This window comes from Nanorana parkeri, unplaced genomic scaffold, assembly GCF_000935625.1.
Source record: "Nanorana parkeri isolate BGI_ZX_2015 unplaced genomic scaffold, ASM93562v1 scaffold1098, whole genome shotgun sequence".
Lineage (NCBI taxonomy): Eukaryota > Metazoa > Chordata > Amphibia > Anura > Dicroglossidae > Nanorana > Nanorana parkeri.
The window spans coordinates 424815-449510 of NW_017307366.1; the positions used below are offsets into that span (position 1 = coordinate 424815).

At 40.0% G+C, this 24696-nt stretch overlaps 1 protein-coding gene across 1 annotated transcript in view; it reads left to right on the forward strand.

Moving 5' to 3' along the window:
* Positions 1–24696, forward strand: part of PIK3C2B (phosphatidylinositol-4-phosphate 3-kinase catalytic subunit type 2 beta) — a 311550-nt gene that overhangs the window by 155063 nt on the left and 131791 nt on the right. The window contains 3 exon segments of the mRNA XM_018567816.1: positions 8951–9139; positions 16944–17037; positions 22307–22401. Of these exon segments, the coding sequence (XP_018423318.1) occupies positions 8951–9139; positions 16944–17037; positions 22307–22401 (378 nt within the window).

The following is a 24696-nucleotide window of genomic DNA, read 5'->3' on the forward strand; positions in this document are numbered from 1 at the left end:
AGTTTGGTGAGTGTTGGGTGCGTAGTAGGTAAGCAGTGTTACGTCCACATCGAAGATTGTGCCCTTTAACAATAAATATCTACCCGTAGGGTCTGCTATTTCGTGGGTGCATACAAATGGGGTGTTTTTATGGAATGCGATGAGAACACCTCTCTTTTTTTCACAGAACATAGCCTGGAATATCTGTGGATAGTTTTTGTGGAAGTAAGTGGGATGAGAGGTCATGGAAAATTTAGTTTCCTGTAAGCATACGATGTTGGCCTGGTGGGATGAAAAGTAGTTGGAGGCGAGCCTACGTTTGCGGGGTGAGTTAAGACCTTGCACGTTGTGCGAGATAATTTTGAGGGATTGTCCAGACATAGTTATGTTAATGTGGGAAAATCGATGCTAACTACAGCAACTGTGAGGTTGGTTAAGTGACTTGGGATCATCCAGACTAGAACCAGTGCCGGGGGAGGGAGGGGGGGGTAAGAGTATATTCACAGGGCTATCCCTGCACCTCATCTCCGGTGTAACCATCGCCGCCGTGTCTCCACGGCGAGGGCTGCTGTAGGTGGGTGATGAGGAGCAGCGTGGAGCCCACGGGATGCTAAACAGTGCCAGCATCTCAGCCTGCAAGGCAATAGACAAACAATAAACAAGGTAACAATAGCGTTATCAACAAGAACAGGTACAATTGGCATAGTATACTAGGTAAAGGTGCCAGGCTATTGGCCGGTGGCAGATCCCGGACATTGGGCCTTAGGGCCATCTGTGCCATTCAATCATAGGAGCTGGAAGTGCCGCCGGTTGGTATCTCGGTAGGGCCGATGGAGTAGTCAAGCAAGGGCGGGCTCATGGCGGTTCCAGTAGCACAATGGGTAACAAGTGCAGAATAAGTCCCATATTTTAAAGGTTGTTAGCGTGAGCGGGGAGGTATCTCCCGGTAATACTCTACAATTCTTCGGGATCCACAATGCTGTTCTCAATCTAATCTGGCATAAGTGCTCCTCTACAGTTGCCCATTTTTTATCAGATGTTGGGACTACCCATTCCACTATACGTGATAGAGAGGCGGCCATATAGTATTTATTAAAGTCTGGTAGACCCAGTCCTCCCTTCAATTTGGGGCGTCTCAGTGTCTTATGTGAAATTCTAATATGACTGGGGCCCCAAACAAATTTATTAACCCTGGATTGTAGTATGGACAGGTATTTCCTGGGAATCGTGACTGGTAGCGTCTGAAATAAAAATAGGAATTTGGGCAATATATCTTTACCAAATTAATCCTACCCAGCCACGAGATAGTCAGGCGCCTCCAGCTACCGAGCTCTTCATTCAATCCATTCAGCATAGGGACATAATTCATCTGGTATAAATCGGATATCTGTGGGGTTAAATAGATCCCTAGATACTTCATCTTATGTTGCTGCCAACTAAAGGGAAAAAGAGGCTGTAACTGAGCCTCCACTTCCCTGGGTATATTAATATTCAATATCTCTGATTTGTTAATGCTTATTTTAAAGTTCGAACTCTGGCCAAAATCCTCCAATTCCTTCATCAAATTTGGGATTGTTATACAGGTGAAACTCGAATAATTAGAATATCGTGCAAAAGTAATTGCAGTAAGTGCTGCAAAAGGGGCCCAAACCAAGTACTGGAGTACATATGCATGCTTGTACTTTTCAGAGGTCCGATATTGTTCTATGTACAATCCTTGTTTTTTTGATTGCATGTAATAATCTACTTTTTTGAGGTTGTGGATTTGGGGTTCTTGGGGTTTTCATGAGCTGTAAGCCATAATCATCACAATTATGACAAATCACAGCTTGAATTATCTTGCTTTGCATGTAATGAGTCTATCTCATATATTAGTTTCACCTTTTAAGTTGCATTAGTGAAATAAATGAACTTTGCACGATATTCTAATTATTCGAGTTTCACCTGTATGTGGTTGCTGGATGTAAAAAAGTATGTCGTCTGCGCATGCTGCTAGTTTGCGTTCACAACCTTCCATCCTTACTCCATGTATGCTGGGATTTTCCCTAATTGAGACTAGTAATGGTTCCAAAAAGAAAGCAAAAAGAATTGGGGAAAGAGGGCATCCTTGGTGGGTCCCATTATATACTTGGAAGGGTTGCGATAGGGTACCATCGATTTTTATCTGGGCCCTAGGTTGGTGATACATTGCCTGTATTCTAGTTATCATTTTCTGGCCGAGTCCGAAGTGTTCCAGGGTACTAAACAGATAGTTCCAATCCACTCTGTCAAATGCCTTTTCGGCATCTGTTGATAGCAGCAGCGAATTGTGTAACCCTCTTCGTACATAATGGATGATAGAAATTGTACGCATAACACCGTCTCATTTTTCTCTACCAGGAATAAAGCCTGTTTGATCTGCATCGATCAGATGCGGTGAGGTACTGCTGTAATCTAGAGGCCAGCACTTTTGCGTACAATTTGATATCGTTATTCACCAAGGATATAGGTCTATAACTGGCCGGGTTCGTAGGGTCTTTTCCTATTTTAGGTATCACTGTAATATGCGCCAATGTAGTTTCTTGTGCTAAGTTCCCCTCTTGTGTAAGTGAGTTGATATAGTCTAAAAAATAAGGCAACAATATTTCTTGGTATGTTCTATAGTACACTACTGGTAGTCCATCAGGGCCTGGGCTCTTACCTAGCGGCATTGAACCCAGAGCCTTTTTTAATTCTTCCAAGGTTATATCCCCCTCCAATGCTTCACTTGCCTCTTCTCCTATTTTGGGAATCATCTTTTTAGATAAATACTGTTGTATCCTCTTTTTATCAATGACCAGTTGTTCTTTTGTTTTCTCCCCGGAAACCTTATACAAAGACTGGAAAAGTATTCTGAAAGTGTCCGCAATCTCCGGGGTAGAATGAACCATCCGGTCCTGTGTCGACTTAATTCTGGGGATAAACCCTGATGTTCTCTTATGGCGTATAGCCCTTGCTAATAGTTTACCCGACTTGTTCCCCCATTCATAAAATCGCCTTGAGACCAAGGAAAAGTTATATTTAGTCTGTTGGAACATTAAACTCTTTAATTCCTCTCTCAGCGCGAGTAAGTCTGCCAGATGGGATATTTGAAGAGAGCGCTTGTGCAGGGCCTCTATTTTGTTTATTTGGCTTAAGAGATCCTTTACCTTGCATATGCGTTCCCTTTTTTTCCTAGCACCCTGGGAGATTAGCCTACCCCTAATAACCGCTTTGTGTGCCTCCCATAGTACCGTCGGTGATGATACAGATAAAATATTCTCCCTAAAAAATGTTCTAAATCCCGTTCGGTCTCCTTTTGTATTCCCTGATCTCTAAGTAGGGCTTCGTTAAGCTTCTAGCTAAATGGGCGTGGTGGGGGTGATGCGAACAAAATTGTTGCTGTTACTGGTGCATGATCTGAGAGTGTCATTGGCAACCATTGAGCTGTTACACCTCAGCTGCTGCTGTTTTATTTTACCCACCGCTACTGCTGCTACTGCTGCTTTAAATCGACTTTGAATTGGCTGCTGCTGTTACACCGTTGCTGCCATTATGCTGTTACACCGTTGCTGCTTTAAGTCTCCTGGCAGTTGCTTTGTTTCAGCTGACGGTATGCCTCAGCGTCTCATGCATACATGCAGAAGCAGGCGCCTATATCATAGTAGGCAGGCCCTCGGATCTCCAAGTTCGAGCAGTGTATCAGTGCGTCAATGTATCGGGCAGTGTATCAGCTTTCTATCCCCCATCCGCTCGTCAGGGAGGAACACAGGGCCTGGAGCTCTCCACGCTCATCCGTCCGCCGTCATGAAGCAGCCACCCCCCCATTGCCGCTCAATTACCGGAACACCGTTTTCTAAACACTCCCCAAATATTTGCAGCAGAAAGGTTGAGTTTTAAGAAATGTTGTGACATCCAGACTGATATGTCATTTAGTAGATTAGTGACACGCAAGGACACTGAGGGGGAGAGTTGTGGAGTGGAAAGATAAATTTTAGTGTCATCGGCATAGAGATGGTATTGGAAGCCATGTGAGGTTATTAGTTGACCAAGGGAGGAGGTGTAGATGGCAAAGAGAAGGGGTCCAAGGACTGAGCCTTGGGGGACCCCTACAGAAAGAGGAAGAGGAGGGGAGGAGTTAGAATTGTAGGTGACACTGAAGGAGCGCATAGATAAGTAGGAGGACTATTAGATATTAGATATTTTAACAAACTTTTAGGCCTAGATTATTAAAAAACACTAGATGCAGGGGGTAGTGTGGTCTACAAAATATTTGTGGCATGTTTCTGTTGTCTACTCTGATAGATGTTACTACTACCAGCTGAGGGCAACATGTGTAGTTCAGCATTGTATTCAGTTAAATACTGTTCCTTTAACCTAAAGGGTACTTACACACTGTAGACAATGTGTCTAAGAACCAAAGGCTGCGCAAGGTCATGTAACATGATATTGTACAGCACATAACTGTGGCAGATTGTCACATCTTTAACAGCAAAAAATATATATATCTTGAAAAGAAAAGAATTGTTTGAAAACGTGATTAATATTATTGTTTTTGTTTATTAAAAACAGATAACATATGTACTGGATTTATGGAACAGTTCGGCATTTTTAAAGTTAAAAAGTAACTGGATATTTTTACAAAACTCATTTTTGTTTTAAATCAGATGTTTTTTTATTGTGTTTTTTAAATGAACAAAATACATACATTAAAAGGAAATACAAACAATAAACATAACACATAAAAAAAGAAATTATGCATCACTACCTGGTGCAGGAAAAATCCCACATTGTCCAAATGTAATATACACACATATGAAGAAACCCCATTTACACTTATGTATATGGACAAGTAAAATTGGTCTGTCATTAAACAATAACAACTAGGCAGAGCTGTTATTCATTGGCCGGGACCTGCTACAAGACTCTAGCAGGTGTCGGCCAACAGGAAACAGTTGAGCTGAGCTAGCTGTCTTAAAAATTTATTTAAAAAAAGTTTTTTTAATCTTCCTATTTTTTTAAAAGTGTTAAAATCCAAGCCGAGCCGAATGACACTTTGTTTTGCGATCCTTGTTTTTCCTTTGGCCACTCAAAGTAGGACTGTGAGGTCAGGCAAGTATGCCAGAATTTTTTGTAGACAGGTCACAAAATGTGCCCATCAAAGTGTCCCTTTACCTTAACTGTTCCCATCAAAGTGTAAATGTTCTAATTAATGTTGTATTTAGCCAAAGCTCCAAGCTTGCTCCCATGATGGACAACAAACTCATGTTTAGTTTACTAGTTTGTATTGAGATTTTAGTCCATCATGGAAGCAAGTTTGGAGCTGTTGCTACTTTGCAACATACACAGGGACCATGGGGAATAAAAGTAGCCTCCCTCAAGAAGGAAAGACAATGTCAGCACAAATTCAGAGATGATTTGAGGATCTACAGCTGAGTGATGCACAAATAAGCTACATTTTTGTTAATAGTTAAGGTACTTGAACTAATTTTTAAGGTTTAACTACTTAGTGTTACTTTAACCCCTTCGTGACGGGAGACGTACACTGTACGTCCCGCCACAAAGGGACCAAATGACTCGTCACGTACACTGTACGTGACGAGTTATTTGCTGCACTAGAAGGCTGGTAACCGCTGAGAATCAGCGGTTATCATTCATTAATGGATGCCTAAGTTTAGAGGCATCCATTAATGAAAGGGTTAACCTTTTTCAGACACCCGATACCTGAAGATCGGGTGTCTGAGAGTCACAGCAGAGCCGGCAAACATGCCGGCTTTAGCTGGCATTCTGACAGCTCGTATAGATCGAGAGATATCTCTCTCAAGCTATACTGGCTTTTTTTTTTCTTCTTTCACTTTCAGGAATAGATACATAATGTATCTATTCCTGAAAGAAGAATGTTTCAGTTTGCTGATCGTTGTTGCAACAATCAGAAAACCTTTAGTGACAGCTGAATCCTGAACTGCTGCAGGATCAGTGTCACTAACTTATTATCGGCTGTTCTGAAGTTTGAAGCAGCCTGATAATAACCAAAAATGTATTAATTTATCAAGCAGTAATAGTGAGATTAATTCACAATGACTGCTTGATATAATTAAATAAATAAAATAACATTTTTAAGTTTAAAAAAAAGTGAAAAGTGTAAAAAAAAAAAAAAATTGTGAAAAGTGTAAAAAAAATAAAAAAATGTGTAAAAAATAAAATAAAATAAGGGACAAATAAATGAATGTATTTATTGCATTTTTTTTGCTGTGCTGGTTTTGTAAAAAAAATACTACAAATCAAAACTGGGAAAAAAGTGTTTTTTTTAAACGGTTTTTTCCTCTTTTTTTATATTTTATTTGTCCTAAGTGAGGCGTTAGACACACATATGTGATATAAATATATAGCCCTATCTGTCCTCTAAAAAACAATATATAATATGTGTGGGTGCACTTTGTAAGAAAGTATATTACTGACGTGGAAGAATCACACAGCAAAAATGTCAAAAGTGTGTCAGTCATTTACGAACAGAAACTAAAAACAAGCTCAGTCATGAAGGGGTTAAATAAGATATAATGATTATAAAGCTCCAGAGGCACATACAGTTTTTGCATCATATAAATTATGTAAACGAATGCAAAGTAAACCAGCTGAAAATTTACAAACCTAAAACCATTATCCAGAGACTGTATATTCAGTGATATTGAACTAATGGCTATCATTTTACTTGGAAGAATGCCCACTAAATATCATAGAAATTTCTAATTCAAGGAGCTAATCTTACTCCCGACAAAACCGTGGATATTGCTCTAATTAAATGAGTACTAAGACATGATTACAAATCATAGCTGAATTAAAGAAAATATTTGCAGAAAACAGAGCACTATCTGATCTTAGACAGTCATGGTTACATTGTGATGCAAATGTGGGAGATCACACTCATGGAATACCCTACCTGGAAATGGTCAAATAGCATGTTAAAGGCAGCATGTTATCTTTGACTTTGACTTTCTATAATGTAAAACTTCAGTTTGTTTTTATTACTAGGTAATAAAAAAGTAAGTATGAAAAGTATGGCTAACAGAATATTGGGGCTCAGACCTAGAATAAACATGCAGGAAGAGCTTTCAGACATTCCAGCCTTAATTTGCTGTATGCGTGTTCAAAATCTGTAAAACACTAGGTAACAAAGCAAGAGTAACAGCTCTGGAGGTTCACTTTTGTGTAAAAGATTACTTTTCATAGACTGACTGTGTTCAATTTGCTGAGGGTTTGGCAAATCCTGTTTCAAATTCAGCAAACTTGAACTTGGCAAAAAGCCCTGATAAAGTCTATGGGAGGCACATCTTGTTAGTTCCGGCCATCTTTCGGGCTTATATACAAGAAAATGTATGAGAAACTTGTGGCGTTGTCATGGGGGGGGGGCATGTGTCAATGCCAAAACAAATTTAAACAATACCATACTGTGAGAAGAGGATCTTTCTCACACTACTTCGAGGGTGAAATGGAAAAAAAATACACACCCTTTAAATTACAAGTCTAGGGAATTCCCTTAAGCTAATATGGTTTGATGAAAAAGCACGATTTTCACCAACAGCCTCAGCGACAGTGGACTTTGTCAGCAAATGCAATTTTTACCTATTGCTCTTTTCAAAACTGCTCAAGTTATGTCAAGGATTTACATTTTCAAAGATTGTGTTTGAACAGCATTTTTAAAGTCACACATAAAGTCTCTATTGGATTGCTATCTGGACTTTGTCTCATTCCAAAACATTAAAATTGTTGTTTTTAGTCTTGTGAAGTTTTGGATTAATGCTTGGGGTCATTGCCTTGCTGCAGAAGAATCCCCACAGCATGATACTGCCACCACCATGCTTTTACAGCAATGGAGTGTTTATGTTGATGTGCAATATTTAGAAAACACCATACACATACGGGTGTATTCATAAGCATTTCATATCACCTCTGTAAGCTCTGTGAATGTCTGCATTTTAGATTCACAGCGCATTATGGCTACTAGATGGACTTGAGGAGCATGGGAATTTCCTGTGCTCCTTACGTGCTGCAAATTTAAAACCCAGACATTCACAGAGCTTTTTGCTCTGCCAACATTTTATAAATACACCCCTTAGCTTTAATGATTTCTTTAAATGTTCTCAAAGGGATATTCAGCAACTTGAACATTTTCTTGCATTTATACCCTGACTCGTGCTTTTCTATTACCATTTTCTCAGATGTGAGTGCTCTTTTGTCTTCCCTTACAATATCCAAAACTACGGGAAAACAATAGGGGCAAAAGGTTAGTCTTTAAGAGGTTGAATTAGTGCAAGCTTTTCCAGACTGCCAGTTAGGAATTTTAGCGCTAAATTAAACTATTTCACATTAGATAAATTACTTTCCACAAATCTTACTACCCCCATATGTACATTCTTATACATATCTGACTTTACTTCACTTACTACTAACCACTTTCACCCGTACTGCTGACTGGCAACATGCACCAAAACCTCACAACCTCTGAATTAATACTATGCATCCTACAAGCACTGCATCTCGCATACATTTAGTTTCCTTACTCCACAGACTAATTACCCTCATGAGCTGCACCCCAAGTAGCTCTGCCCCTTAGAATCTGGCCACCAAGACTTAGGCCAGCACTGAGACTGATTAATTTTCTAAAATGATTTCCTGTAAGTTAAGTGTTAGATGTGGGTGTTTTCACTTGGTGACTTGTGATGTGGTCTGTGACTTGTTGTGTCATACTGATACAGGTTTGTTCTGGCTGTGCGGTTCTCCTAGCCAGTAAATATAGATTTGCTAGTGTATGTACAAGTGTGTAGTGGGTGAGTACATGTGGACTGATTGTGAAAATTTGCATTCTAGGCGCTGTTTCATAAAACTTCATAGCAAGCTTTTTATAGATTTTTTTTATCATTTGTCTGCAGCTTCCCTCATATATTCGGTCAAATTGTATCTCTCTGTTTTATTCCAGGCTGACCGACATGGATAAAAAAAGATTGTGGGAAATGCGTTATTACTGCTATTCTGAGGTCAGCTCCCTGCCCTTGGTGCTGGATAGTGCACCTAGTTGGCAATGGGCATGCTTGCCAGATATATATGGCTTACTGGACCATTGGACTCAAATGAAACATCAAGATGCTCTGGGGCTGCTTCACACCACGTATGTACTACTAATGCCATTCATTATCTAATTTAGTTGCATTTATCATTTAGTTTTTAACGATAAGCTAATGTGCATGTATTTAATGTATTAATCTTCTTAGTTCAGTTCATAATTTGCTGTTTTCACAAACCCAAAGCAAAACAAAGTTATATACACAAAACAGGAAGAAACCTTCAAGGTACTGCAACGGACTGCAACACTAAATCAGTCAAAAAAATTCAAAAAATAAACTCGTATTTATTATATCCCTTAAAAATCCCCCCAAAATCACTTTAAAATGCTAAAAATATACCCAGGTATACTCCCCCCTATTACAACTAAACCCCTCACACAGAACCTTATATATCTTTTGAGAGAGTTTTCAAAGCATTTGAATGGTACACACTAGTAGCATGAAAAAGCCAGTGTGATAGGGCCCACATTTTCCGGCCCTGGTATATATCAGTAATAACCAATCCATTAGAAACAGTCCAATATATAATGAGTGCTCAATAAACCATCCACATTGATACAAAGTTGTGAGGCCAGAGCTACAAACCATGGGCTTTATGTAGATAAACACTCTATTGATATCCCCATATGATTTAGAGACCCTAAATACTGCCTGGAGATGTGCATCTGTTAGCCTACACCTGGTTTTAGATTTGTTAAAGTTCATAGTTGAGAATAATCTTTCACACAGGTATGTACTTCCAAATAAACACATGATCCGTTTGAATAGTTTGGACAGTTTTAGGAAGGTAGCTGGTAATTCTCTCAGAAACCAACTGATCATTTCTGCATTTCCCTGTGCATCTCTGAACTTGGCTTTGAGGTCAGTGCTGCATTGCATATCTGTAAGTTAGATTTGCAGCACATCAGGAGCACTGTTCACATCAAAAGAAAAGGGGTCAGCAAAAATCTGAAGAGTTGCATTGTAAGAAAGGAATGTGCAAAAGATTGTGCAAATCGCTCATCAAGTTCCCGTTGGAGATGTTCAATGGCAGCAACATATTGATCAACAGCAAACATAGAAATGTCTCCACCTTTTTGTTCAATTAGGGACTTGCATGTTGGAAAATGGCTGAGGTTTTTGTTGGTAAACTGTGTTTTCCAAAACTGCAGCTTTATGGAGATTGCCTGTCAAAAGCCACAGTGGTAAACTGATTTGGGCCTTGCTGTTTCAGATTGAGTTTGTTCAGCTCCTGTGTGATATCAACGAAAAATGCTAAGTCCATGACCCATTTAGGATCATCAAGCTCAGGAACATCCAGTCTTCCATCCAGCAGAAATGTCTTGACTTCCTGCCTCAGTTCATAGAACCTCTTCAGGACATTGCCCCTGCTTAGCCAGCGCACCTCTGTAAAGTACAGGACATCACCATACACTGCTCCTATTTCCTCCAAAAAAACACAAAACTGGTGGTGCTGTAAGCCCCTTGATCTGATGTAATCAATGAACTTCACCACAACTGGTATAACATTGTCAAATTACAAGCATTTGCTGCAAAGTGCCTGCTGATGAATAATGCAATGCAAAGCAATAGCAGGATCTGCATTTTCTTCTTCTAGTTTTCTTTGTATTAGCGCCACTAGTCCATTTTTTTCCAGTCATTGATGGGGCACAATCTGTGGTTATTCCAACCAGTCTATCCCAAGGCAGGCCAGCACTATCAATTACATGACAGAGTTGCTGAAATATGTTGCTGCCTGTAGTGTTTCCCTGCATTGCAACTAAACTGAGCAACTCTTCAGTCACTTCAAAATGGTCATGAACTCCTCTGACAAATATAGCTAACTGAGCAGTGTTATTTATGTCAGTGCTCTCATGAAGAGCCAATGAATAAAAACAGAACTTTGTAGCCTTATTGCACAACTGCTCAAAAATATTATTTGACAAATCACTGATCCTCTCTGCCACTATATTTGCTGATAGGCTGATGTTTCTAAATAGATTTGCCTTCTCAGGGCAAAGGATATCAGCCACCTTTACCATACTATCTTTAAAAAACTGACCGTCAGTAAATTACTTTCCTGCGTTCGCAATCTGCTCACTCACCACATAGTTGGCCTCAACTGCTGCATCACATTCCTTTTTTGCCTGCTTGAAGAGGGTTTGCTGCATTTGCAGGCCTTTCTAAATCTGGGCAATTTGCCTCTCCCTTTCTTCTCCTTGATACACTTTGCATACTGGTCTGCATGTTTCGTAGTATAATGTCACTTAAGGTCGTACTCTTTAAAAACAGCAACTTTTTCATTGCATATCAGGCAATTAGCATTCTTATTAACCTCCACAAAAAAAAAATCACTTGTCTACTGCGTTTGAAATTACCTTTGCTCAGCATTAGCTTTTCTTTTCAGTTTTAAAGCTGACATTATGGAGTATTATAGGGCCTAAGATTGTCTTTTGCCAGATGTCATTGTCTTTTCACCTCCTCTTTTTGACAGCACTTAGTACGTTAAGCTATGGAGATAATTAAAAAGAAAAATATATATAACTGTATTCTCTATAAATCCCATGTCACTGATCCCATGTCACTGATATGTGCCATATATGTAATCACACACACCACATTCAAATGTAATGTGTGCACATAACATTGCAGGGAGCGAGTAGAGACAGCCAGGAGAGAGGAGAGACAGCCAGGAGGTAGAGCGAGGAGAGACAGCCAGGAGAGAGAAACAGTGAGGAGAGACAGCCAGGAGAGAGAAACAGTGAGTAGAGACAGCCAAGAGAGATAGCAAGGAGTGACAACTTGTGTTCCTGATTCAGGGCCATACTCTGCAGAACTTGGTAAATGAGCCAAAGCACTAAGAGAGGAATTTATCAAAACTGGAGTAAATAAATTTTGGAGCAGTTCTGTACATGAAGCTCGGCTGCATATGAGGAGGAACACCAGGACCCCGTAGTTACCCATGTCCGCCAGCAATGTAAAAAAAGTATTCTCACTGGCCGGCAATATATCGGAGGTATTCACAATGACTAGCAATGTACCGGAGGTATTCACAATGACTAGCAATGTACCGGAGGTATTCACAATGACCAGCAATGTATCGAACGTTTTCACAATGGCCAGCAATGTAAAATAAGTATTCTCACTGGCCAGCAATGTATCAGAGGTATCCACAATGACCAGCAATGTAATGGAGGTATTCACAATGACCAGCAATGTAATGGAGCCGAGGTACCCAGCTCATTTGCATTCAGGCTGGCAGGACACAAGCCGAGACGCAGAAGAACCAGGATCAAACAGGTAAAATGTGGGACTGTCCAGGTAATCCGTGAGAGTTGGCAATTATGTGAGACTTGAAGTTCCACCACCCACCATTACCACAATGCAGCCTTAGGTTTGAAGAACTACAAGCACCAGCATAAATGAATGATTCTGCCATGTCTTGCAATAATCTTTTGTAGCTCCATAGAAAACAGGCAGCTACAGGTCTGAGTTTTAGATAAGATGGCCTTGTAGTGAGGGGGGGGTGTTCCTACCTTGCAGGTGCTGATGCTGACAATCCTGTCTGGATAGGAGGCAAATATTGTAGGGGGGCAGCGGCTGAGATCCTGCCAGGATCGGGACCTGGACCGGAAGAGATACTGGGGTTTTGGAGATGGCACACAGCAGAGGAGACAGGCAGCTCTGGGAACAGTGCGGGGTCTAAGCAGGTGAACCGTGCGCACAGCATGGCAGCTGCCCTGCGCTCTCCCTGATCAGTGACAGAGCAGCGGGCGAGCACCAGCAGAACATGTTGTATTGATTCTGCAGCCCGGCACCACTACAAAAGAAGCCATTCTACCTCCCTGTCTGCGGGCCAAAAGTAACTGGTCCGCGGGCCGGTACTTTGACACCGCTGATCTAGGACAACATAGCTGAACTTGTCCTAGATTATTCACGTCTCCTGTCTTCTCTAAACTCTTCACCCTTTTGTGAATAACCCTGTAAATATCACATGGGGGAAATATTGGTCACATAGCTGAAGTGAATAGGTCAATGCATATTCATCACCAGGGTACCATGAATATCACAACTTAGATAAACACCAGAAATTGCACATACAGTTTCCTTTTCCGTCAGCATGTGAGGACTGGTTTCAGCCAACCATGAGTATAAGACATGGGTAAAAAATTGTAAACATCAAGCTTTTTGTCCTTTTTACAATAAGTGCTAGGTTAACATATTCGTTTTCCCAAATAATAGCACTTCCATCATGAGATATCACTTGTTATTAAATACTTTACAGTCTAGTTATCGTAGAAGAGATGTTACGGAATCCACCTTATTAGACTAGTTTGTGAAAAGGACACTGCTCATATTTGTATGGCCAAACTCATTGGTCCTGGCCAACAGAGGCACACCACGGCCGTCACTAGTAATACTATATATGTAAAGCCACACTCAGCCTGGACCATGATGTAAAAAGTTTGTTCACAAGAATATAAAACGTTACAACAATAACAAGATCCACAGGCTCTGACATGTTTCACTAGAAAGGCTTAATCATAATGGCTTAAAAAAGGCTTAATCATTTTACATCGAGATCCTGACTATTGAGTGTGGCTTTACATACATTGGACTCCTTATTAGACTGGTATGAATGCTGGAAGATAAGTATTTTTATGCTGTTGTTCTTTAATTGGCAGAAGAAAAGTATGCCGGATTAGTTTTTATAATGATAGTGTTGTGGATATTTCTATACGCTCATGTGCATAGAAATCCGATGCGCTAAAATGCGCTATAATGTGATGGAGCGCGCTCAGCGGTACTAAGTAAAACAGACACAAGCTGTTCTCACGTTGGTTACTCAGTAGAATGCCCTGCCTAGTGCAGGGAGCTTTGTTTATTTATAGGGCAAAAAGGGATAACAGCAGGAAGAGATGGCCACAACAGCCAATCAATTCCTCAATACATTAACATAACACAGAGTCAGCCAATGAGACACATGTACAGTATACATTTGAATAGACAATAGAAAGGGGAGTATATGTTCGCGAACGTGCAGCACAATGTGCACAGCCCCCCGCTGCTAGTTCATACGAACTCCGTGCACACCAGTTAACAATGAAAACCATGTGCAGTGGAGTTTGCGCCAAAAGACTACACAAAGGAATCAGCGTGTTAACTGTGAAAGTTGCTCCAATCAGACTCGTGCATATACTCCTGCCATTACCACTGGCGCGAATCCCACTTGGCAAGGTTCTGTGAACAATGCCTAATAGAACTATACTACTATTCCCATGAATGTGAGTTTATCTGCAGGGAAAACGCCATATTATTTCCAATGTGTTGATCAGACACACTAAAAAGACATGAGCGTATGTTCCTTCATAAAGGCAGATATGTATCCAAATGATACTGTGTCCTCAAAAGCGAATAAATCTGCGCATTACACAGGGGCCCTCGCCGGCGTCCATACACTTGCAAAGAGGAGATCTCTGCGCACAGCGACCGCGTCTCCACATCCATAGCAAGATATCCACTCCAATGGTTTATCCACTGTGCTGATTAACCCAGGCTATGCTCCGTAGAGCATAACCCGACAAACCTGACACTGAGAGACATGATGACAATATTCACATATACAATCTACTAAAAACACATCCTAATAAAAACGTCCCCATTAGTCAAAATAAAATTTCCACAACAATAGTACTCCATTATTCCGCAGATGATCGCTGAAACCATTTGCTAGTTAGAACTGACTTCACAGTCCAGAAAGGGGTGTATAATTCATTGCTCAAGTCATAATTTAGGGCTGGTGCAGATTTGTGTAATCCAGGGACGCGCGTTGATTTCAATGGGGTTACATCCATGCGACAGTCGCTGAAAAAAGGTACATGTACCTTTTTTTGTGATACGCACTGCACGTTTTTTTCAACCACGATCGTGCGTGATTGCATGGGCAGAATCCCGCGTGATCTGCCTGGCGCCACTGGGGTGCCATTACAAAATAATGGCACCACCAGCGAGATCAGTGGTGGTAGGCAGTTTTGTGTACGATTGCCATGCGTTCATGGATCGTCCAAGTGTGAACCTGGCCTTAAATTAACATACTACTGTTTTGTTGTTTATTTGAGCTGAAAGACCTCTAGAGTTTATCGCCCCTTTACTCCAGATCCCAAAACTAAGTTTAAAAGAATTTGTAAACTATTAGAATGTATGGTGATCTCACATATATTATTTATTCTGTGCAGCAAAGATAAATGTTAGTCTTTTGATATAGCTGAGGTCAGCTCTGCTCTGTTTGGGGGTGTTAGTTTTTTTTTTATAGGAGAATGTATATCCAGGTACATTTTTAGCATTTGAAATAGTGATTTTTTGGTTGTATTTTTCAACAATATAATTTTGATGTATAGAAATATAGGTTTACTATTTGAATTTTTGGGGCTGATTTTGTGTTCTGATCCGTTGCAATCCCTAGACAGACTCTTGCTTTTGGATATGTATTGGTGGTTTCTGTTGACTCTGGGCTTGAGGCAGTAGGGTTTGTAGGTCTCTTTCTTATCTTTTCTTCATTAAAAAAATCTAAACTAAGAGATCTTTCCTGCTGCAAATTTGTTTAATAAACAATTAGAGTTTTTGGTTGAATAGTAACTACAGGCAACACATGAAATCAATCTGTGAATTTCTAATGCTATTCAAAGAACAATGATGTGCTCAAGTCAGAGTTCATGATGTTTAAAGGACCGCCATACAAGTTCTGTTTGCTATTCACTTATAGCTGTCAGGGTTCTCCGGAAGTAATCTAAAGATGTGTGGAGGTCTTTCTGTAAGACATAGACACAATTAACCTGGTAAGGTGAGCCCATGGGTTTTCTCTTACATTCTTTGAAGGACACAACCATCATAATAACTTGACTCATAGGGTGATATTGCCATCTGCAGGAATAAAACACAAGCCAACCCAGGGGTGGCCCTGCTGGTGGCCAGACCTTCCATCTGCAATGACCCACTCAGTTTTTTGCCTAGCGTCTAGGAGATAGGACCTAGATTCCTTTTCCTGGGCTCTTTGGTCCAGTTTTTTCTTTTACGTTTGTTTTTTTCTACCCTGTTTCTGTGCACGCGCTATGTTTGACACTGCTTTGGGACGTCCCTATTGGTCAAGTTATTATGATGGCTGTGTCTTTCAATGAAAGGAAGAAAAAATAGGGTGTTTGTACTCACCGTACAATCCTTTTCTCTGCATTCATTAAAGGACACATCACTGTTGTGGGGTTATGGTGTTTTGCCATTGTTCTGTGTACTACTTGCTACCGGGGTTTTGCCGCCGCCCTGGTTTGGCTTGTGTTTTTTTTGTATGCCCAGCATCCTACTCCTGCAGGTGGCGATGTAACCCTATTGGTCAAGTTATTATAATGGCTGTGTCCTCCAATGAACACAGAAAAAAGGGATTTTACGGTGAGTACAAAAATCCTATTTTTTGTGACCCTGGCACTAGGGAGTTCCAGGGAGTTTTCAGTGCAAGCTTTAAATGACTTTACAGTGAACAGTGGCTGCTGTTAGAAATATATTATACTTTACTCTAGTACAGTGTGACTGCTCTGCAATTTGATCATTGTTGACGCCCATATACTTACATGTGAATGTGCATATCTTCTGTAATGGCATATTTCTAGCAGCTGGGCATATGTACAGTAAATGGTCTGCAACTGTTTGATAATATTGCAAATTAAATATTAAACCTCTTTTAATATCTGGACAGGGAGGTGGGTACAAGCTTGAGATGTTAAAACATGCTACAGCAGTATTAGCACTAATCCTATTGCTAATTTGAGCCAAATAATATATGCAAACATTTTAATCTATTAATCCCCTTTTTTTTATTAGATTCCCAGACCAAGAAGTGAGACGTACAGCTGTGCAATGGATTGATTCCATATCTGATGCAGAGCTTTTGGATTACTTACCACAGCTTGTGCAGGTCAATACAATACCCATGCTAATGTATAGTTCCAGTTTCTACTTGAGTTAGGTTGCAATGAGTCTATTAGAGGATGAAAAATATAACAACACATGGAAGCATATTTCCACGTAGTCACTCAGAATTTGCTAGCATTTGCAGAAGGAGGTCAACAGTGGCAGCCTACTTATTTCAATTAGTGCGATTTTTTTAATGGTTATTTTGCAAAGTAGCAAAGTCCAAGTATAAAGTGAAAGGACGATTATAAGAAAAAAAAAGACTTGTTGACAATACACTGAGGCATTAATCTTAAAAATGCATTCAAGAACTTTAACTATTAACAAATAAATGGCTTATTTGTGTGTCCCTCGGCTATAGATCCTCAAATCATCTCTGAATTTGTGCTGACACTGTCCTTCCTTCTGTAGGGTGGCTACTTTTGTTTCTCATGGTCCCTGTGTGTTTGTAAAGTAGCCACTGCTACAAGCTCGCTGTCGTGATGGACTACAATCTCACATTTAGTTAGCTAATTTGTATTAAAGTTATAGTTTATCACGGATGTGAACTTGGAGTGGTGGCTACTATACAACACACACAGGGATCATGGGGAAAAGAAGTAGGCACCCTCCAGAAGGAAGAATAGTGTCAGCATGAATTTAGAGATGATTTGAAGATCTTCAGCCGAGTGATACACACGCTACATTTTTGTTAATAGTTAAGGTACTGGAATGCATTTTTAAGATTTATCTCCTGAGTAGTTTTCTTAAATGAACAATAACTCACTTAATTTATCTTTCAAGTTTTTTGTTTAAACTTTTACCTTTGCAATCTTATCTTATGTGATGTGCACCTTCTGCTGTCTCGAAATGTCCCTTACCTTTTGCATTTCCTTTAAAGCCGTTTGAACAGTCACCTAAGTTCAGTGTCACATATTATATAGTCCAGCATTTATTGCACTCAGGTAAAGGTAACTTTCACCCCTCATACAAATTTCCACCACAAAGTGGTGTATGTGAAATGCAGCAAGTAATATGCAGTGGGTGTTTCTGTGTCTAAGGTAGGCACTTTTCAGGATCAAGAAATTAACAACAAAAATGATTAAATGGAAAGGTGCAATACAGCAAGGCCTAGATGAAAAGTAAAAGTGAACTTGTACAATAGCCAGGTTTGATAGCTGTCATCCAGTGTGAAATTAGGTTGAACCTGGATTTACAGAGAGATTAGTGGGTTTGCATTTGGAGAAATTTCACTTTGCAGCACTGTGTGGTGAAATTAGAAAAAAACAAGTGTGTAACTTAAAAAGTCTAGTCAGCAGTTAAATCTTAAAAATACATTCAAGTACCTTAACTATTAACAAAAATGTATCTTATTTGTGTGTCACTCAGCCTCAAATCATCTCTGAATTAATGCCGACACTGTCCTTCCTTCTGGAAGGTGGCTACTTTTGTTCCCCATGGTGCCTGTGTGTGATGGGCTACAATCCTGTGATGGGCTACAACCTTAGGTTTAGTTTACAAATTTGTATTAGAAATTATAGTCAATCACGGGAGTGAGCTTGGCGTGTTGGCTGCTTAACAACACACACAGGGACCATGGGGAACAAAAGTAGCCACCCTTCAGAAGGAAGGACACCAAAAAGCTACATATTTGTTAATAGTTAGGGTACTTGAATGCATTTTTGAGATTTAACTCCAGAGTTTAGTGTCACTTTAAAGGAAATCTAAGGCAATGAACAAAAATGTTAAATATTGCAGTATACTATTCCTTAGATGTAGTGGCTACATTAGTTTTTATTTTCCAGGCTAAAAATATATTCGGAAAGTCCAGCCTGGGTGACAAGCCATGCTAGGACAGAGATTACTTTTTTGCTGGATTACCAGATAAAAACAAAATACGCTTAAAAACAAAAACAAAAAAAGCAGCTACCTCATCTAAATAATAGTAGGTTGCATTATACAATATGATTTTTATTGGTTTTGAATTTAGACGCACTTTAAAGCTGAATAGGCCCAGCCACTTCTTTAGCAATAGCAACAAATAAAATGTGTTGGGACTTTATGGGTACTATAATGATTGTCTGACAGTTGTTTTATATCTTTAAAAAAACATAGATGTCTTTATGCAAATGATCAATACAAAATATTGTGGCATTGTGAGGCAATACCACGATGTTAGGTGGCCTCAAAGTCACCCAGGGTTCTCAGCCAGAGGGGCTGAGTGGCTCCAGGAAGACATTACTGGTACCAGGAGAGAACTGCCTTTTCAGTTCTTTCTGGGTTTTCTGGATCATGGTTGGGATCCTGGAGCCAGGAGATTTCTTAGAGCTCTGGGTGGGAAGAAATCTCCTTTCCTGGGTCCATGCTTTGGTGGTGACCAGCACCTGATTGTGCACCTGTTTACATCCCTCATGAAGTGTGTGCTGGGATGTGTTCAGGGCCCCACCTGTGAGTCAGGAGAGCTCCACCCCGGAGTCAGTGTGGAGGCCAGGGCAGCAGGGAGCTGCGGGTTTGTGAACCATATTGAGAGGATTGGCATGTTATTGCTGTTGTCTGGAGGAACCAGACAGTGGCCCTAAAGATTGAGGCCGGAGCAGCAGTGCTGCGAGAGAGACTTGTTAAAAGACTGGGACACCTTGAGTGTACGTGACAACTCGAGGATTGGTGAGCCCCTATCTGTTATGCTACAGCAAGCTATTTATGTTGGATTTCGTGTTATCTTTCGTTTTGAAAGCAAATAAACTGCATTGTACTTGCACCTCCGGTCTTCAGTGGAGTGTCCTTGTTACAATATGTATAAGGCTGGTGTTTTTTAATCCAAAAATGGCATATAGTATTGCACTTCCTGCCCCAGATTCCCATCACAGAGGTATTTATATGCGCTACTTATATATCATAACCATGCAAATAATCACAAAAGTCAGTATCACTTTTCTCATTCTATAACATACAATTTGTGCCACATTGTTTCCAAAACAAGCAACCAAGGTTAAAAAGAATTATGCCATATATATGTTCTCAGACCCTTCCATCTAGGATCAGAAGGTCCTGAAGGAGTTAAACCACTTCTTCATCACTAAACTACATAGTAAACAAAAGTAATTAAACAGACTTGAATAATGTAATGTAAGGACACGCTGATAACTATGTCAATCACATTTGGTATATTTTGTTCTTCAGATTATTTTTTTAGACAACTTAAAAAAGTGTACAAATAGCAAATGTAAAGAGACATATCCTAAACATTTCATATTTCAGTTTCCAATATTTATCAAATTCAATATTTTTTAACTTTTTTGTATTTTGAAATATTGATATTTATGTTAATTATTTAGGTCACATGTGATCATTATAAGTGAAAAAAACTAAAAAGGAACACAATCATGCACAGTGTTAAACGTTTAAACAAGTATAAAAAATGTTCAAAAAAAATATTAAAAAAAAACAAGAAAGGGCGCTGAGAATCCACAGGTTCTCCTCCTGTTTTCCAGGGCTGCACACACGCCTCCAAGCTAATTTGTTGCCCATCCGAGAGCGCTGTTTATATGTTTTTTCAAGTATAAAAAATGACATCTTTTGCTTTTGGGATATTTCATGTTCATGTCGGTGTCAGTTTTTTTTGTAGGCAATAGGAAAAATAGAGTTCAAATAGCAACTTGAAGTGTAACGTGAAAGTAGACCATTTTGTGATGCTTTTTACTCCTTTATGTTGAAAAACGTGAAATAAATGTACTATACACCAAAAATAGCCAAAAAGACACTACAATGTACAGTCTCTTCAAAGTTTTCAGGGGCCTTTTTTCACATCTATTTACTAAGACATAGGAAAATATAGGAACCATTCATAACCTTTGAAAACCCTTAAAAACATTTTTAAAGGTTTTCCGTTTTGGATAGAGTGGAGAGGAATTAGACTCCTTGTCAGGTTTTAATTGCAGCCTGTATCCTTGCTGGGAAAATTGACCCTTCTCTTTGTCCTAATCATGGGAAATTCTATGAAATTTGTAGAGATTTAAAGTAGATGTCCTTTGTTATGCCTTCATGACAAGAAGTGTGGGAAAATGTCCCCAGCAGGACACAAGCAAACAAAAATCACATAATACGGGTTTCAACCCCTTCTAGTTTAATGAAAACCTAAAAAAAAAAGGGGGGCTTTACATACAATTTAACCACCTCAAACCTAATATTGCCCCCTTGACTCCAATGCATTTCATTAAAAAAACAATTTTTTTTGTCATTTCTGCTCATGCATAATGCTAAACTTTAACACCCATATTGGCTGCATGCAGGTAGGTGTAAATAATTAGCTCAGATAGACCTATGCATTCATTTTGCCTTATCTTTTCAATAGCTAAGGTGGGATATTGGTAGCGCAATATAATGATAGACAGTAAACGCTATTAAAATTGAATAGTACTTCTTTGTTAGGCATAGTGCTAGTTTATCTAACATTTGGCTGATTTTACTTACTCCGCTGTTTATTTGTGTTTACAGCAATAGAATAATTGTTACCCTACATATGGGTGTTTTCTTTGACAGATAACCCTGAAAGAAAAGAACTGATTAAAATATGGTTCTGCTCATAAATTATTATTCTATGGCTGTAAAAATCACAAAGTTTATGTCAAAGGGCTTGATTATCCATGCCTACAGGCCTATAGCTCTGCTTGGCAGATGAGATAGGAAAAAGCTTTCCATGACTCTGCTACCTGAGTGAACACAATTGCTGCTGCCTTCGCCGTATTTAATCCTTTTCAGAAAACAAGCTGCACTTCCATGGATCACCATGAATAAAACAATACAATGATTTTTTTGAAGTAAAGAATACATGCTAAACAGGATGTGGTGAAACGCATGAGAGCGTGTACACCTAGGTTGTTCCAAAGCATGTATTCATTTTTTTTTTTACTGTCTTTTTATTAAACATATAATAAAGTTTAGCAAGCATGATGTCACACACAAGGAAGTAGTAAAAATAGTAGGTGAGTAAAGCAACATTCGTCAGCAAAACTTTATCGAGCATGTATTCTTTACTTCAATAAATAATTGTTTTATTCATGGTGGTCCACGGAACTGTTGCTTGTTTTCTGAGAAGGACTATTGCTGCTGCTGTAATAATAACATTAGGGTAAATTAAAATTATTGTGGCTGGCGCCCGTAATTAGCAGTGGATAAAAAAAGAGAGGTTCAACTTTTTTTTTTTCAATAGGATCTGCAGTGCTAAAACATTAATGAAAAGTGTAAGCATATTTAATTGTGATTATCTCACCTTTAAATAATTTTTTTTTCAATAGGCTTTAAAATATGAATGTTATCTGGATAGCCCACTTGTCAGATTCCTCTTGAAAAGAGCTATATGTGACCTGCGTATCACACACTACTTTTTCTGGTAAGGAAACCTGAGAAAGATAACTTTATACCTTTTAGAATACATTGAGTGTAATGTTTTAATTTTTGTTACCAAATCATAAAATTGGAATTGGCAATGATGCACTTTACCAAAACCCGCCCATCCCTTTATTGACCTCTCTAAAAAGCTTCTATAATCCTCAGAAATCACTTTTATAATTATCTATGAAACCAAATATTCACTATTTTAAATAACCTCCCATAGTTAATGTAATATTGCATGTCTTTAAAGGAGAACTATGGGGTTAGGGCTTTTCCCCATAGTTCTCCTAAGGGTAATGGGAGGACACAAACTAGCGTCTTCCAGTCACCCTAAGCTCAGTATACCGCGAGCTACAGCTCGCGGTATACTGAGACACCGCAGCTGAAACGGATCCCGACAATTATGTCTGGATCCGCCCAGCTGCGAGTGACAGCTGGCTCTGCCTATCTAGAGGCAGAGCCAGCTGCACCCTCTCCCTCCCCCGTCCGCTCCGCCAGTCAGCGCTGGAGGATCAGAGCGGGGAGGGGGGTATCCAGTCCCTCGAGAAGTCCGATCGAGAAGTGAGCGAACGCCGGTATGTGTTCACTCACTTCCCGATCTACTGAGCCGACCTGTGACAGTTTCATTGTCACAGGTCGGCTAGAACTATGAGGATGAGTGAAAAGCACTCACCTCATAGTTCTGCTTTAAATACTCTTATTAACTCAATTCTCAATTAATCTCAATTTTCAACCTGATCTTTTTCTAACCCCCATAATTCACATTCTTGTAGTGTGCATGTTAATGTGCATGTTGCACCTCATAAATCCTATACTCATTATTACCGTACTGATTTTTTTTGACCAACATGGATAATGATGAAGCCAAACAGAGATAGTGATGTGCACCTCTTTTCCAATCCCTACATGTTTCTTCACCTTATGAGGTGGAATAGAGTGCTCACTTATGTGCTTAGTGCAAAGAACAGTAATAAATGGCTTACATTCCCTGCAATGATAGTACACCCTCTTTAATTTTATTGTGTCTTGATACGTAAAACCATAGAATTCAATTTGGTCCTTAGCCAGTCTTAGAATTAGGTAAATACAACCTCAGATGTAGGGGCGTAACTAGAAATCACAGGGCCTCATAGCAAAATTTTGTATGGGCCCTGTGATTTCTAGTTACGCCTCTTGCAGAGCCCACCTGAGATCCCACACAGCCCACTCTCTATGGTGGGCTCTGTAGGGTCTCAGGAGGGCTGTTCACACCCTGCACACCTCTTCCCTGTCAGCCCCGATCCGCTGTCAGTCTTCTCCACCGCCGGCCACGCCTCCTCTGTCACTGGTGGGCCCCGCCTCCTCCATGGCCGATTTTACAAACATAAAGCCAAAATGGAGAAGCCATGTGTGAAAAACTAACTACACCAATAGCTTGTAGAACCACCTTTAGCCACAACAGTTTGAACTAGGGCTGTCCCGATACCGATGCTAGCATCGGAATCGGGACAGATGCAAGGCATGCTTGCGCATCGGTGTTGAATTCGTATCGCCCGACACTCAGGACATATAGTTCCAGGTGCCGAGCAAGCAAGAGCAGGGGGCATGGAGCAGTGACGGCGGGCGTGGAGCGGTAATGGCGGAGGGCGTGGAGCGGTGACGGAGCAGGGGGCGTGGAGCAGTGACAGAGCAGGGGGCTGGCTGTGCGGTCATGGAATCGCACACCACCACTGATCGCGTTGGCAGTGCCATCATTTTCTAATAATTCGCGCTAATCAGATCGCACGGTTTCCCGCCACAATACTGTCTGGGCGGTCCCACACGACCACGGTTGAAAACATGAATAGGTTAAATGTTTTATTCTAAAACAGTCTTAAATTAAAGTTCTTCATAATCATAAAGAAATTGGACTAACATCTTTAGTCTGAATTACGGTTTCTCAAGAAATCGTCCAAAAGCTTCTTGAATGATTCCAGACTATTTGCTGAAATCACCGCTTGAGGCAGCGAGTTGCAGACCCTAACCGCGCGAACTGAGAATAACCCCATTCGCCCCTTGTATTTGAATTTTTTTTCTACCAGTTTTAGGTGGTGGCCTCTAGTCTTTGTTACAGAATTAATCTTAAAGAGTTTGTTGCCAATGTTGCTATGACTATTGAACATTTTGTACATGAAAATCATGTCCCCCCTTAATCTCCTTAACAACGTTTTATTTGCATTAAGTAGACTAAGTCTTTGTTGTATCCCGGGTTCCGTCAACCACTTGGCTATATTTTGTGATGAACTCTGTGTTTTATCATGGGCGTCAAACCCGT